The 17,583-nt window shown below is 40.5% G+C and overlaps 1 protein-coding gene across 2 annotated transcripts in view; it reads right to left on the bottom strand.

The window, feature by feature from the left end:
• Positions 1-5,064: 5,064 nt before the first annotated feature.
• The window catches only part of LOC310723309 (histamine N-methyltransferase-like), a 13,737-nt gene continuing 1,218 nt past the window's right edge, over positions 5,065-17,583 (bottom strand). For both annotated transcript variants that reach the window (XM_083536125.1, XM_083536126.1), the window contains exons 2-8: positions 12,815-12,920; positions 12,529-12,671; positions 11,784-11,836; positions 11,594-11,701; positions 11,050-11,180; positions 10,872-10,965; positions 5,065-6,245 (exon numbers count right to left, since the gene is read on the bottom strand). In XM_083536125.1, the coding sequence (XP_083392251.1) occupies positions 5,890-6,245; positions 10,872-10,965; positions 11,050-11,180; positions 11,594-11,701; positions 11,784-11,836; positions 12,529-12,665 (879 nt within the window). In that variant the 5' untranslated portion in view covers positions 12,666-12,671; positions 12,815-12,920 and the 3' untranslated portion in view covers positions 5,065-5,889. The remainder of the gene's footprint in view (positions 6,246-10,871; positions 10,966-11,049; positions 11,181-11,593; positions 11,702-11,783; positions 11,837-12,528; positions 12,672-12,814; positions 12,921-17,583) is intronic.

The raw sequence follows: 17,583 nt of genomic DNA, 5'->3' as shown, positions 1-17,583 counted from the left end.
TGAAAAGACTATAAATCCACGAATACTAAACACAAATGTAGTTGTGAAAAATATGATTAAAATAAATGACACCATTATGTTACAAACTCTCAGATTTCTGAAACATTGTTACTGCCCGATTTTAAACTTTTAGACTGGACCTCTCTAGACAACATAAAGTTTCTACAAACTTTTACCTCCTCCAGTTTATTCACAGTGCATCCGGAAAATATTCACAGCGCTTCACTTTTTCTATATTTTGTTGTGTTACAGCAGGTGGACCTTAATCCACCTCAGCACTTAGAGCTGAACATATCACACACACTGCGCTATGTTCATTCCTGACGTTCATTCCTGACGCTCCATCCTCAGCATTCTTCTACTGATATACCCCATGTTCCTCCTCTGCACATGTCCAAACCATCTCAATCTCACCTCCCTCACCTTGTCTCCAAAAAGTCCTACATGCTCTGTCCCTCTAATAAACTCATCTCAATCCTGTCCATCGTCGTCACTCCCAACGAACATCTCAACATCTTCAGCTCTGCTACCTCCAGCTCCATCTCCTGTCTTTAACTCAATACCACTGTCTCTAATCCATACAACATCTCAGGTCTCACCACAGTCCTATAAACTTTCCCTTTCACTCTCACAGATACTCTTTTATCAGAAATCACTCCTGCTATCACTCTTCTCCACCCACTCCACCCTGCCTGCACTCTTTTCTTCACATCTCTAACACACTCTCCATTACTTTGCACTGTTGACCCCAGGTACCTGAACTCCTCCACCTTCTCCACCTCTTCTCCCTGCATATATATCTCAAATAAACTAGGGAAAGTCCTAACTGTCAGGAGTTAAATCTTATTTTTTTATTTGCCTACTGATCTATTTTGCATTATTTATCTATATAATGTTAATGAGAAAGAAGATTCAGCTGCAGGGGGAAAATGCACTTTTTCTTATATCAAGGATTATATATAAATTGTACTACAGTTATTTACATGCTGTTAGAAGTGATATATTTCCCTCATGACCAGTACACCTGATAATAATGAATCAGTGGTTTACAGATGTTCCTTTGAAAACGAATCATTCAGGAAGTCTTTTCTTGTTTCTGTTGCTTTGAATTTTAGTATTTCCCCCATTTTTATTATGTAAAAGAAAAAAAAATTATAAAGGGAATTTCTGCTGATGTTGATCACGATAAACATGTGGATCAAAAAGAAATAAGAAAAACATCTACACCTGAGATATCGATCCCAATCACTACACACTCACTCTGTACTCTTACAGAGGGCCAAAAGGAGGCGCTAGAGCACAAATAACAACAAAATGCACAATATCTGCAGTGCACTTCGGTCATATCAAATCAAATCTAATTTATTTGTCACATACACATTTATAGAGATTATAACATGTAATAGAAAAAAATATAGTAAATATATATAGTAATATATATATATATATATATATATATATATACACACACACACACACACACACACACACACACACACACACACACACACACACTCTATTGCCAAAAGTATTTGGACACCTGACCTTTCCTGCTCTATGTGGTTCCTTTCCAAACTGTTACCACAAAACTGGAGGCACTCAATTGTACAGGACGTCTTTAGATGAAACTATAATGAAATTCTGCATTCATTTTTACCTCGAAAACCCAAACCTGTTCCAGCATAGCGATGCCCCTGTGCACAAAGTGAGCTCCATGAAGATCTGGTTTACATGCTTTGGAGAGGAAGATCTCCTGCTATAGAGCTCTGATCTCATCCCTACTGAACACCTTTGGGATGAATGTGAACGCTGACTGCACCCCAGGTCTCCTCACCTACATCAGTACCTGACTTTCATAACACCCTTGTGGGTGTTCCCAGAAGAGTGAAGGAATTAGAAGAGCAGATTGGGACTAAATGTGGAATGTGATGCTCAAAAATCACATACCGTACTTATGATTAGGTGTCCCAATACTTTGTTTTTTGAAAATGTAGTGTATATATATCCAAGAATTAGACAGAAAAGGATGGGTATGGCAACTACCATTTCTGATGTTAAAACTACAACTAATATTATTGCTTACACTACAATTACTCCTACTTTTCTTTACTTCTACAATTACTACTACCGCCATTTCTACAACTGATTATTATTAATTATTACTAATAATATTATGTATTTTTCTGCTAAAACCGCTTTTAATGCCACCACTACAGTGTTTGTGAAAAGTGTGGAAACACTGAGTCTGCTGTGTGTTTCTTCTGTTTCTGTGTAACAAACTCTGTAAAAACCAGAGACACACAAGAACTGGACACTGAATGAGTGGAAGTTTTGTGGGGATCAAATGGAACATTTGTGTCTCTAACAGAAGAACTTGTGTAAGAAGGAGAAGAGGAGAGAAGATGTGATCAGACTCCCTCACCCCCACACTCACACATGGAGGTGGAAGTTTCATGGTTTGGGGTTGTTTTGGTGCAGAGAAGGTTCCAGGAAGTGAAAGTGAACCAACACGGCTCCCGTTCCACACTTCATCACCATCGGTTCTGTCTGGATGGTACAAGACGATGAGCCGAAGCGCACGTCTGAGTTCTGTACGTTATTTAGAGAGCAGACAGACGTCTGGAGTGATATCTTCATGGAAAGACCTGCCCAGACACCGCACCTAAATCCTACTGAACTTCTCTGAGAGGAACAAGAAACCTCCATCTAGTGAAGAACATCTTTGGAGAGTTTTACAGGAGACACAGCAAAGCATTTTAGCTGAACGTTAGGAGAAATTAAGTTTCCGGATGCTGAGAGTGTGAAGCTGTTCTTCATGCTGACGGAGGATTTTTTCAATGAAAATTAAGTGGAACATCTGGACGTTTATAGATTTTTTATTTTGTCAATCTTCACACCGTCACATTACCGAGTTTGTCGCAGAAAAACAAAAGCGGCATGCGCTCGTCTCTTAAAAACCATATTAATACTACACTAATATAACAATAAATGAAGTTATAAATGCAGCTATGATCTATCACAAGCGATTTGTCTTTGTTGAATGTTGCTAATTGACCATTAGCGAGTGTCTGTTCAGAGTAACATCACGTCTGTGCAACGAACAGCGACGACGTTCCTCACAAAACACAGCACTTCTTTTCCATTTGATCTGAAAAGGGCAGCGATTGGATTTCTAGTCAGTTTATCTCTCTGGATTATAAATATGGAGTCCTACATGTTTTTCTTGATATTTATATCCTTGAATATATATCCATATATATTCAATATCCTTGGCCTGGAATATCAAACCCACACTGCTCAATAAAATCTCACAAAACTGGACCATAAAACAGCCTCAAAACTACCAATAAACCTAGAACTCCATTTAGCAAACTAATATTTACTGCCATGCATTTCACACCTACAGTAGAACTTCAGTGGTGTCCTGCACAATCAATCCTCTCCTTCACACCATCATTAGCTACAGAAATCATCAGTACTGTAGAGAAGTGCAGTAGAACAAAGCGCTGCATCACACACAGGAATGAACGTTGTTACTAAAGCAAGAAACACAATGATCACAATTCAACACGTCTCCTTTCACTGGAGCCACAACTGCACCTCCACATACATCATCTCCAGCAGAAGCATCGATATTCACCTGAAGGCAAATTGTGTGTTTTTTGTGCAAATTCTACAGGAAAGAAAACGCAAAAGTATAAACACTTTATAAAAACGCAAAAACTGTTTAGAACGGTTTTGCCGACTTTATTCACACCTGAACTCCTTCAAGCCAATCACAATCCACTATTTACACCTGAACTCCTTCCAGCCAATCACAATCCACTATTCACACCTAAACTCCTTCCAGCCAATCACAATCCACTATTCACACCTAAACTCCTTCCAGCCAATCACAATCCACACCTGAACTCCTTCAAGCCAATCACAATCCACTGTTCACACCTAAACTCCTTCCAGCCAATCACAATCCACTATTTACACCTGAACTCCTTCCAGCCAATCACAATCCACTATTCACACCTAAACTCCTTCCAGCCAATCACAATCCACACCTGAACTCCTTCAAGCCAATCACAATCCACTGTTCACACCTAAACTCCTTCCAGCCAATCACAATCCACTATTTACACCTGAACTCCTTCCAGCCAATCACAATCCACTATTCACACCTAAACTCCTTCCAGCCAATCACAATCCACACCTGAACTCCTTCAAGCCAATCACAATCCACTGTTCACACCTAAACTCCTTCCAGCCAATCACAATCCACTATTTTAACCTGAACTCCTTCAAGCCAATCACAATGCACTGTTCACACCTGAACTCCTTCCAGCCAATCACAATCCACACCTGAACTCCTTCAAGCCAATCACAATCCACTATTCACACCTGAACTCCTTCCAGCCAATCACAATCCACACCTGAACTCCTTCCAGCCAATCACAATCCACTATTCACACCTAAACTCCTTCCAGCCAATCACAATCCACACCTGAACTCCTTCAAGCCAATCACAATCCACTGTTCACACCTGAACTCCTTCCAGCCAATCACAATCCACTATTCACACATGAACTCCTTCCATCCAATAACAATCCACTATTTACACTGACTGAGACAATGTTGAATGTATATGAAGCAAGTCAGTTTCATTCATTCATTCATTCAATTCATTCATTTTCTCCCGCTTATCCGTAATTCGGGTCGCGGGGGCAGCAGTCTAAGCAGGCCCCCGCCTTTCGACTGCTGCCTAATCCTCACAGCACCGTCCCTTACGGTCCCTCCTGCAGGTGGTGAGCCCACGGGAAGGCGGCCCCACGTCACTCCGACTTCACGGACCTTGATATTTTCCTCGTAAGGGACCCCCGGAGCATAGAGGGTTAAGGGCCTTGCTCAAGGGCCCAAGAGTGGCAGCTTGGCGATACCAGGGCTTGAACCCCAGACCTTCCGATCGGCAACCCAGCGCCTTAACCGCTGGAGCCACCACTCCCCCCAAGTCAGTTCCAGTTTTCACTTATTTTTAGTCACTGAACTCACGACACAATCCTCAACATCCACGTCCACACAAATGCTGTTCCATGTTTGCTGCAGTTTAATGCTACAGCTCGCTGCTATTGCGCCTATCAAGAGAGCTAAAAGTATACAGTTTAGCACCCCTGCTGTTTAAAAACGTGTATTGCGGTTCATTTTACATCGCAAGTGCCACACATTTTCATCGATTCTCAACCGGCTCTTTATCTTTATAATATATAACACTGTTTTTTTTTATATTATTTTATTAGATATTTACCACAATGCCAAATACACTCACAGTCCTTCTCATTATGAAGCAAAATTCACAGTCTTATTCGGTTAATTCACACATTTCCTTGAATGATTGTGTTTTATATTACTTACAGAGCCTGTGAAAAAAAAAGTGGAGTCTTGTGGAATCTTGTGGTTTTTGAGACTCATGCAGATGATCTGAGTTCTGTAGTGGTCTGGAGTGATATCTATCACGGCCCAGTCACTGCAGATAAATCCTACTGAACTGGATGGGATGAACTGGATCATAAAGAACCAGTGAAGAACGTCTTTGGCGAGTTTCACCAGAGGCAAGACAAATTATTTCAGCTGAATGTTTGGAGAAACAAATTGTAAAAGGGAGGATTTTTCAGTCAAACTAAAATGGAACATCTGGACATTTATAGATTTGTTTGGACAAAAAAGTTCTTGCAGAGGAACACGCATGTGTCTGAAAACCCACCAAAGACTCGGTGCTTCCACACTTCTCACAGGTACTCTATACTCTATTGTCTATTTTGCAGATATAAAACAAATACAAGATTTGTGTAAACTTGATTCGTTGTTGAAATCTATCTCGTTGTAAGTTTTCCTGTTTCAGCTCTATGGGCTGAGCACCAAGGCCTCGAGGTTGTTGTTGAATATGATTCTACCGTCCACCTCTCGGCTGCACTCGGGGTGTTTGAGAAGCTCCAGAACGCCGGCATTCAGCTCTGGAGAAGCATTCTTACTGAACTCCAGTACCTCAGTCAGAAAGTCCAGCAGCAGCTCCCCTTTCTCATCTCCAGCTGTGAAACACTCAGTGATGTCCATCTGAGACACGAGGGTGTGGCTCTGGTAGGGGATTCCTTCAGCGTCCAGAAAGTTCCTGATGTCTCCGGTCGTGACGCACTGACTGATGTCGGTCTTGCAGAGCTGAGCTCGGTAGGTTCTCCATAACCTGCCCCACCCGCTCTGTCCTGCAGGGGGTGCAATGAGACAGTGAAGTTTAATGCATGTGGTACACAGTGGTGGATGAAGAACAAGAACCATGTATTTGAGTAAAAGTAGCGACACTCAGTAAAATGAGACTCCAGTAAAAGTACAAAAGATTTTGCCTTCAAATGTATCCAAAATAGTGATTTATTATAACTCTAATGTTCCTATTATCATTTTTATCACAAGATTCTTTACTTAATCACCTCAGTTTCTGTGTAAAGATTTGAATGTGACTCACACTGATCTATTAATAGAATGATATTAATGACTCAAACACTGATTGATTTCTATTACAATGATCATGAACCCAAAACCTTCTTTTCTACTTCTTTAATTAAAAACGTGTAAACGAGGTCACGTGTGTGGTGGTGAGTTCGAGTCTGGAGTTTCTTCATCATTTATTCCTCTCTAAATGTTCTGCTTGATGTTGAACTGATGCTGAACTGTATGTTGGTGATCAGTAGATGCACCGAGCGGCGATCAGAACACGTGTAAAACAGAGCGTGCGCTCGATCCTGATTGGTGACTCGCTGCGTGTTTCAGCAGTTACGTTTTTATCCTCATTAATAAAAAGCAACGACTGATTTCTCTAAATGAAGTCGAGTAAAAAGTTTGATTTTGAAATGTAGTGAAGTGAAAGTAAACATCTCCCCAAATGGAAACACGTTATACGTGAAAAAGCAACTTAAGTACAGTAACATATTACATTTACTTCATTACTGTTCACCACTGGTGGTACATTAATGTTCATCAACACACCTTCATCATGTCTCCTTAGCTGGAACAGCAAGACCTGCAGGACTACACACTACATGGACAAAAGAATTAAGAGACCAGAAGTTTCCAGCCATATGTGACTACATGTGTGTTTGGAGACACACAATTGTATCAGACGTCTTTGGATGCAGAAGCATGAAAGCCAGCTCCATGAAGATGCTTTCCATGGGATTGGAAGATATAAAAGATCTCCTGCTTTAGAGCTCCAACCCAATTGAACACCTTTGTGATGAATGTAAACACAGACTGCACCCCAGGAACCTTCTCATCTTCTCACCTACATCACTACCTGACTTTATTAACACCCTTGTGTCTGAATGAATCTCCACCAAATCCAGTGGAACATCTTCCCAGAAGGCTCATTATAACAGCAAATCGGGATCCTATGTGGAATGTCTATGTGGATCCAGTCTTGTGCTCAGGTTTCCACAAACTTTCGTGGGCGGGGCTTCCAAGGTTTCTTAATATAAAAACAACTCAGTAGCTGTTAATCACTTTAAATACCTGTACGTTGTTTGTCTGAGGAAGAAAAACAGAGTGAGGATTTTAGCACGAGGGAAAGGCATATAAAAGGTCACAGGTCTGGAGTGCACACTTGTGTAACACCACTGAGACACACTTCTGAAGAAGTCATGCAGAAAATGTTCCTGGATTTCTTTTTTTCGCTCCAGCACACACCTGATGGATCTGTGGCTTATTACAGAATTAGCATTTAGCTAATTAGATAACAAGGAGGCGTGTATGGGTAGAGCACGCATGGCTAGAACTGCAAGATTCCAGCTGTGAACCACTGCTCTGCAAAGTCGGTGCTGCCAGTTTAGGAGAACGTTCTTGATTTTTCACATGGTGCCATTACTTTCACTCACTGGCTTTATAAACACACACAGTTACTCCAGTCACAAAGTCACAAAGTCCAAGATATTTTTTTTTGCCAGAAGTTTTATTGTGTACCTCCAATTAAAACATTTAAACCTCTGGACTTTAAAACCCGGAAAGACAAAAGGTTGAGTTCAAATTCAAGCTGATATTCATGTGATATGAAATGCAGGGATCATTTTAATTTAGAATTATTATTTATTATATTATTATATTATTAGTAATTTCAAAAGTGTATATATATATATATATATATATATATATATATATATATATATATATATACATACAGTGGAACCCGGTTATGTCGATGTTCTAGGGGGTTGCCAAAAAGCATCGAGATAACCGATGATCGAGATAAATGAAAATCTAAATGGCGGCAGTATATTAACGTGCTTGAAATTTCTTTATGTACATGATGTGCGTTAATAAATGAGAATGTGCATGCACGTGTTTCTGAAGTTTTTTTTTTACACAACAGCGTTGCCGCGATTTGTTTGATGAAGGCATGCTATAAAAATACAAACAGTACATGTTTATCTGTCAGGAATCCACCTGCCACGCCCCCTTCGAGTTCTTCTGCGAGTTCTTCTGCGGCTGCACAGTGCTGATCGAGATAACTGACGTTAAATGGCAAATCTTTCCCCCCTTGTGCTCGAGATATCAGGGTTCGGCGACATAAAAAAAGTCGACATAACCGATTAAAAATGCTTAGACAAAGCGAGAATTTGGCGGTTCCACTTCAAAAACGTCGACTTAATAGGGTTGTCGAGGTAACCGAGGTCGAGATAAGTGGGTTCCACTGTGTATATATATATATATATATATATATATATATATATATATATATATATATATATATATATAACCAACATTATTTAATATTTACCAATATTTAAAACCAACAAATGCTATAAAATGATTTTTCCCGATTGTGTCATGTTTTTATTCATTAAAGTTGATGCGCTTTGCTGCTAACTCCTAACTGTTCAGGCTACCATGAGAAAATCTACAAAAACTGATAGACATCTCGCTAGCATTTGTTATCCTGACAGGATTTCTTGGATAAATTTGAAGTCAGATTTATAAAATGTTTCAGATTTCACACCTAATTCTAGCAAGCAGGCTAATTTAGTCAAATCTGACAGGATTTCTGAGAGGATTTCTGTTTTTCATGAGGCAGGTCAAAAATCAATCCTCGAGATAACACCACATTAACATTACTAAATCTAACATTAGTACATCTGATTAGACTCCACAAATCAGATTTTATTGAACTCCTTATTGCTCATTATTCTCCAGCTAGTTAGCAGGCTAAATAAATAACACCTCAGAAATCTTTTCTCTATATATCACTCAGATTGCTAACATATTTCTTCTGCCGCTTTGCTAAATATGAGCGCTCTGACTCGATTTCTAAAGCCGGATTCAAAACATTTATACATTTTCCATTTTACACAAGCAAGTAGGCTAATCTGAGCATATCGCTGACAGAAATTATACATTTCTTTTTTTGGGGTTAATATTTCACTTAATTTAATAATTAATTACATTAAATGAAAGCTAGCCATGTGGCTAAAAACACCTTCATGATCATTCCTGCTGAAGCCGCATAGCTAGCATGGTACATAGCGAACCTGACAGAATGTCTGAGGTGGTTTAAAAGTCAAGCTTATTAAACAAACTAAATAATTAATAAGTAATCAATATTTTCTTTAACTCTTAATTGGTTACAACCAGACATAATTACCTGTGTTGTCCCTAACGCTAACCCTAGCAAGCCAGCTGATTAAATATAGCTAATATCTAGTACTTGATTTGAAAACAGGAAAATTATTATTTTAATAAAAGCTGCTAGGCCACTGCTTATAAGAAATCCTGTCAGGGTAGCTTATGCTAGCTAGCTAGATTATAAACAATTATCAGCGTTACTCAGGTTTTCTTATTATACCCAAGTGGCTAGCATTAGCATGGATTGTACCAGACATGTTTGTATTTTTTACATTGATATTTAAAGAATTTATCTCAAATTAACAAAATAACGCAAAATTTTCCTAACAAGTAAATTAATGAATGCAGGCAGAAATAAGTTTAACAACTAATACGATTACTTGATAGAAAATTGTTGCATAATTTGTGTTATATGCTTGAAGTAAAGCCAAACAGTATATAAAATGTATATAAAAATCTCCACACTTGTCAGTGCTAATGCTAGCAAATGACGCAAACCTGACCGGATTTTTCAATCAAGCTCGTAAAAATATTTATAGCCTGCCAGCTAACGTTATCTATGTAGCAAGGATAAGCTGATACTTTAAGTCAAGATTAATTGTAAACATGTCCAGTAAAATCTGTGCTAATGCTAGCCACTTGTGTATAATGAGAAAATCTGAGCAAAGCTCATCAACAAAGCTTATAATCGTTCATAATCTTCCAAGTAGCATCAGCCAGCTAGCTAGCATACGCTTCCCTGAGAGGATTTCTTATAAGAGGTGTCCTAGCAGTGTTTTCCCAATCAAGTATTAGATTAGAATATATTTGGTTGTGAAAAATGTATAAAACTCCATCTCCAGTCACAGGCCAATCACTAAGGCCTCCATGTTGCTGTTGAACATGACCCTGCCGTCCACCTCACGGCTGCACTCGGGGTGTTTGAGGAGCTTCAGTACTCCGGCCTTCAGCTCTGGAGAAACTTTCTTACTGAACTCCAGTATCTCGGTCAGAAAATCCAGCATCAGCTCTCCTTTCTCATCTTTGGCTGTGAAACACTCTGTGATGTCAAACCTGGACTCAAATCCATAGCTCTCGTAAGGGATTCATTTGGCACCTAAATCTTGAGCTCTGCAGTCGTGACACAACGACTGTGCAACTGATCTTTGAAGCTTCTCCACAACCTGGAGCTTTACAGGTGAGCTGGTACAAAAATGCATACTTGTGTATTGCGAAGGGTTTACCTGAGACCAGGATGATGAGGAGTTTGCCGTCTTTGTGCAGTAAGCTTCGAAAGAAGGAAACCGTCGCCTCTGGATCTTTCACATAGTACATCATCTGGGGAGTGACAGGGATGTGACCATTCATCACGTACATAAATATTTTATTGGTAAAGAATTAAAGATAAATTGAGGTACAAACCTGGATCATGTGGATGAAGTCCAACTTCCTGTCTGTGTTTCTCTGCTTCCAGTCGCTCTCGAACTCAGAAGCTGTCATCTTATTGAACTTGAAGGTGATGTGATCCAGGCCCAGCGTCTTCGCTACTAAAACTGCAACACGTTTAATATAAGATACACATCCAGTCAGACTATAGGGTATAATACAAACTCTACACAATCTATAACAACACTACAAGCTGTACCATACACACTGTAAGCTATACTATATACCCTGTAAGTTATAGTATACACCCTATTAGCTACATTATACACACTACAAGCTATAGTGTGCACCCTATAAGCAGTGGTTTACACCCTATAAGCTAAGAACATACAGTCTATAAGATATACTCTACATGCTATAAGCAATTATTATTGTGAAGCTCCTTTTAGCTGTAGTATACACCCTATAATATACATATACTAGTCTATAATATACACCCAAATCAAACACAGACAAAAACAATAAATCCAGATGTATGTGTGTGTGTGTGTGTGTGTGTGTGTGTGTGTGTGTATAAAACCTTTATATTTATACAGCATGTCCCCGCTGGGTTCCACCACCTCGTTCTCCACTCTGGCCTCGGGATGTTTAGCGTGCAGCTGTGCGAGAATTTCCAGATCCATGTCTCCTGCAGGTGGTGTGTCACATCACACACTTATACACTGATACAACTATAAATTATATATCATAAAATAATACAATATTTATACCTGATCCACTTCCTACTCCCATCACATTCAGGGTGGATTTTCCTGCTCCAACTCTAAAAGAGAGAGAGAGAGAGAGAGAGAGAGAGAGAGAGAGAAAGAGATTGAGAGAGATTGTTATTATTGCATTACAGTATTATTAGAGTAGAAAAACTCTTCCTGACACCACCATTTATAAAGTCACAGCCTGGAGTCAGAGAATTGAGTCCTACAGTTCACAGCTCTCGCACTGGAGACTCCTTCCTTACCTCAAATAAACAGCTCCTTAGAGAAAAGTGAACCATCTCTACCATTAGATATGATTTTTTTAATAAATCTCATAATGAGCTTCAGCAGTTACTATAGAAACCATAATATATAATTGACAAACTCATAAATACTGTGTGTTTAAACAATTTAATGTAAATGATCACTGAGTCACATACACACACACACACACACACACACACACACACACACACACACACAATAACACACATTAACACATTCACTTACAGATTAATGCACATTAACACAAACACTATTAAAACACACTAACCAACACAAACACACACACAATAACACACATTAACACACACAATAACACACATTAACACACACGGGAACGTAATGTAAGACTTGCTCTTTTTGATGATTGTTCAGTTGAGGAAGAGTTTATTATTATAAAGTTGAAGCACATCTTGTTTTGTGCGACTTCCTTCCTTTATGCAGTGTGTGTGTGTGTGTGTGTGTGTGTGTGTCTGCGTACATGGTCAGGATGTCGGGGAGTGTACTATTGATGAAGTCCCTCATACACTGGTGTTCAGACGAGCGCTCCAGAAACAACTCGAAGGCCTTCAGGTATCTGGAGTGATCTTCCACCAGACTCCGGATCTGAACCGCCATGTTCCTCTTTAACACACACACACACACACACACACACACACACACACACACACACACACACACACTACTCAAATATATTCATGTAGATTTAATATCTGTTCTATTCATTTCAATATGACTGACGGAGGAGAAGAAACTGATTCACTTACAAGGACTTTTACAAGACGCTGGATGTTGTGAGGAAAAGTCACCAAAACAGTTCAAAACAGTTGTTAAGCTTTTTCATGGACCGTTTCTACTTTTGTAGGTTTTTACCTGTAGAATTTCCACAAAAACACACTTTATTTCAAATCCCCAGGAAAACCACAATACACCGAACAAAATGCACAAAATGTGATGAGGTGAATATCTACACTTCTGCTGGAGATGATGTATGTGGAGGTGCAGTTGTGGCTCCAGTGAAAGGAGAAGTGTTAAATTGTGATAATTGTGTTTCAGCTTTAGTGATGAAGTTCTCACTGTATGAGATTCCTGCAGCTCTCTGTTCTACTGCACTGCTCTATAACACTGGTGTGGGGAGAAGACGCACGTGAAGCTGTAGAAGTCAGGTGTCCGAATACCCAGCCAACATGTCCATGTGGGTCCCACATGAGTTTTATCTGGGCATCACGTGGGCATGGGGTCAGAGTGGGCAGTTTGATGGGCTGAATGTGGGCCCCAGTTTAGTCAGGGTTGTGGGCCCCAGTTAGGTTGCCCATTTTGTTTATTTGAGGGCCCTGTATGGGCCACATTTGGGCTATATTATTCAATTTATGATCGATTCAATTTATATGTTTTTTGCGCGTTTTATATGATTGAAACGAAACAAAAAAATTAGATATTACCAATAACATTAACTTTAGTTAAAAAGAATTAAAAAATTTTAAAAAATCGGTTGTGCAGCTCACAGAGTCTTCCATTGTCTCCTGTGTTCCCGCCTTCTGATTCTGAAGAAACAGTCATCACTCACTACCACTATAGCACCTGACCTGACCTGACCGGACCTGGAGCACCTGACCTGACCGGACCTGGAGCATCTGACCTGACCTGACCTGACCTGGAGAACCTGACCTGACCTGGAGAACCTGACCTGACCTGGATAACCAGACCTCTCTGTCACGGTAAGAAATTATCATTTGTTTTAAATTAATCACATTTTACTGTTGTTTTTATTTCATGTAAACTTCTGAAAGATTGTGTGGTAATTAAAGTTGCAGGCACGATATAACGAAGGTCAGTGTGGAGAGTGAACTGGTTTACCTCAGAGATAAACACCTGTGGAGAAACTGAACATTCTTAACGATTAGCAGATAACTAGGACATTGTCTACTAAAATGTGGAAATAACGACTTCTCAAACCTTTTTAACCGTGTTTTCTCCATAAAGTGTCCTCATGATAACAGGAGGGTGAAACAGTAAAAGCACTGTGGAGTCTCTTTCTCTTTACTGCCTTTATAACATGTGTATATACAATACACAGAGAAAAGCTCTGAGGAGATTGTGACAAAACTTAACATTATTTTAATGTGATTTAGGTGAAATAGGTAGAGGTGATAAAAAACGTTCATATTTATATCATTTCTAAACATTACTATAAATATGATACGTTATGATTATGTTAAAGATAATAAACGCTCATGTAACGTGCATGTATACAAATAATGGGTTGTGCCCTGGTTGATGCAGTAGCATGCTCTACTTTATATAATGTTTTTGATTTACAGGAAGCCTGAAGCTGAACCTATAAAGTACTTACCCTCAAGGCATCTATACAGTGTCTGAGAGATCAACACACTGCAACTGAAGAAAACACCAGCAAATAGAAAAACAGCCTTATCAGTTTGACAACACGTGCTGTCAACCCCCACCCCAAACACACTGCAAATCCTCACGACACAACCAAACACAGAAACACACTGCAAATCCTCACAACACAACCCAACACAGAAACACGCTGCAAATCCTCACGACACAACCAAACACAGAAACGCGCTGCAAATCCTCACGACTCAACCAAACACACTGCAAGTCCTCACGACACAACCAAACACAGAAACGCTCTACAAATCCTCACGACACAACCAAACACAGAAACACACTGCAAATCCTCACGACACAACCCAACACAGAAACGCGCTGCAAATCCTCACGACTCAACCAAACACCGAAACGCGCTGCAAATCCTTACGACTCAACCAAACACAGAAACGCGCTGCAAATCCTCACGACACAACCAAACACACTGCAAGTCCTCACGACACAACCAAACACACTGCAAGTCCTCACGACACAACCAAAAACAGAAACGCGCTGCAAATCCTCACGACACAACCCAACACAGAAACACGCTGCAAATCCTCACGACACAACCAAACACAGAAACGCGCTGCAAATCCTCACGACTCAACCAAACACACTGCAAGTCCTCACGACACAACCAAACACAGAAACGCTCTACAAATCCTCACGACACAACCAAACACAGAAACACACTGCAAATCCTCACGACACAACCCAACACAGAAACGCGCTGCAAATCCTCACGACTCAACCAAACACAGAAACGCGCTGCAAATCCTTACGACTCAACCAAACACAGAAACGCGCTGCAAATCCTCACGACACAACCAAACACAGAAACGCGCTGCACATCCTCACGACTCAACCAAACACACTGCAAGTCCTCACAACACAACCAAACACAGAAACGCTCTACAAATCCTCACGACACAACCAAACACAGAAACACACTGCAAATCCTCACGACACAACCCAACACAGAAACGCGCTGCAAATCCTCACGACACAACCAAACACAGAAACGCGCTGCACATCCTCACGACTCAACCAAACACACTGCAAGTCCTCACAACACAACCAAACACAGAAACGCGCTGCAAATCCTCACGACTCAACCAAACACAGAAACGCGCTGCAAATCCTCACGACTCAACCAAACACAGAAACGCGCTGCAAATCCTCACGACTCAACCAAACGCAGAAACGCGCTGCAAATCCTCAAGACACAACCAAACGCACTGCAAGTCCTCACGACACAACCAAACACACTGCAAGTCCTCACGACACAACCAAACACACTGCAAGTCCTCACGACACAACCAAACACAGAAACGCTCTACAAATCCTCACGACTCAACCAAACACAGAAACGCGCTGCAAATCCTCACGACTCAACCAAACACAGAAACGCGCTGCAAATCCTCACGCCACAACCAAACACAGAAACGCGCTGCAAATCCTCGCGACACAACCAAACACAGAAACGCGCTGCAAATCCTCACGACACAACCAAACACAGAAACGCGCTGCAAATCCTCACGACACAACCAAACACAGAAACGCGCTGCAAATCCTCGCGACACAACCAAACACAGAAACGCGCTGCAAATCCTCGCGACACAACCAAACACAGAAACCCGCTGCAAATCCTCGCGACACAACCAAACACAGAAACGCTCTACAAATCCTCGCGACTCAACCAAACACAGAAACGCGCTGCAAATCCTCGCGACACAACCAAACACAGAAACGCTCTACAAATCCTCGCGACTCAACCAAACACAGAAACGCGCTGCAAATCCTCGCGACACAACCAAACACAGAAACGCGCTGCAAATCCTCACGACACAACCAAACACAGAAACGCGCTGCAAATCCTCACGACACAACCAAACACAGAAACGCGCTGCAAATCCTCACGACACAACCAAACACAGAACCGCGCTGCAAATCCTCCCGACACAACCAAACACGCGACACAACCAAACACAGAAACGTGCTGCCAATCCTCGCGACACAACCAAACACAGAAACGCGCTGCAAATCCTCGCGACACAACCAAACACAGAAACGCGCTGCAAATCCTCACGACACAACCAAACACAGAAACGCGCTGCAAATCCTCACGACACAACCAAACACAGAAACGCGCTGCAAATCCTCACGACACAACCAAACACAGAAACGCGCTGCAAATCCTCACGACACAACCAAACACAGAAACGCGCTGCAAATCCTCGCGACACAACCAAACACAGAAACACCTTTCAGATCATCAACACCACCACTGATCAATAGACACTGATCAAGCAGTCCCGGGGTCGTCACTTGTTGGGGTCCCCATGAAACATTTATTTTGTGGTCTGTGCTATTTGCAGTGTAAATTAATTGGTTGTGTTGTGAGGATTTGCAGCACGTGGTGTTTAACTGATGAAGATGTTTTATTAATTTACCGGTGTTTTTTCTATTTGCATATGTTTTCTTCAGTTGCAGTTCGTTGAACTTTCTGGTCCACCGTGATCCGAGGTGTGACTTACATCTTTCAGCTGATCAGAATCATTGTTCTAATCACTAGCTTTTGGCAATAGGCAAATATTTGTTTAAGAGTCAAGTTCAGACGCAAGGTTGATATTTTAATTATTACATTCATAAGTTTTGGATTCCATGACTGGTCCCCCGGCATAAGTTATTACTGTGCGAGGCAGAGGTGGGAACAATTCACTGATGAGATTCTAGGATATGTCTTAATTATATTATTGATGCATGTTTTTTAGATGCTGCTGTGAATGGTAGTATTTTAAAATGTACTAAATTGCCTTTTCTGTCTTCTCTTTCTTTACTGTTTTGTAGGTGTGCAGCTGAGGAATCTGCATAGACCCACCAGTGAACTATTCTACTCAGTAATTCTGTTATTCCTGTTTCCTGTTTTTTTTACTTGAATTAATTTAAATTAAATCTGATTTACACATTCTGAGATGGTCATTTATTTGTCACAGTTCAAATATTCAACCATGTAATTTTAAACATAGAGCAGCACATAAAATCAACTAATATTAGTTCTTTGTTTGGTCGGGCACAGTTTTACATTGTTTTTGAGGTTTGAAATGGTTTGACACTGGATTTTCCATAGTAGCACATT

This window comes from Silurus aristotelis (assembly GCF_946808225.1).
Source record: "Silurus aristotelis genome assembly, chromosome: 3".
In the NCBI taxonomy this organism is placed as follows: domain Eukaryota; kingdom Metazoa; phylum Chordata; class Actinopteri; order Siluriformes; family Siluridae; genus Silurus; species Silurus aristotelis.
The sequence above is the reverse complement of the archived record's forward strand: the minus strand, read 5'-3'. Positions and strand labels throughout refer to the sequence as shown.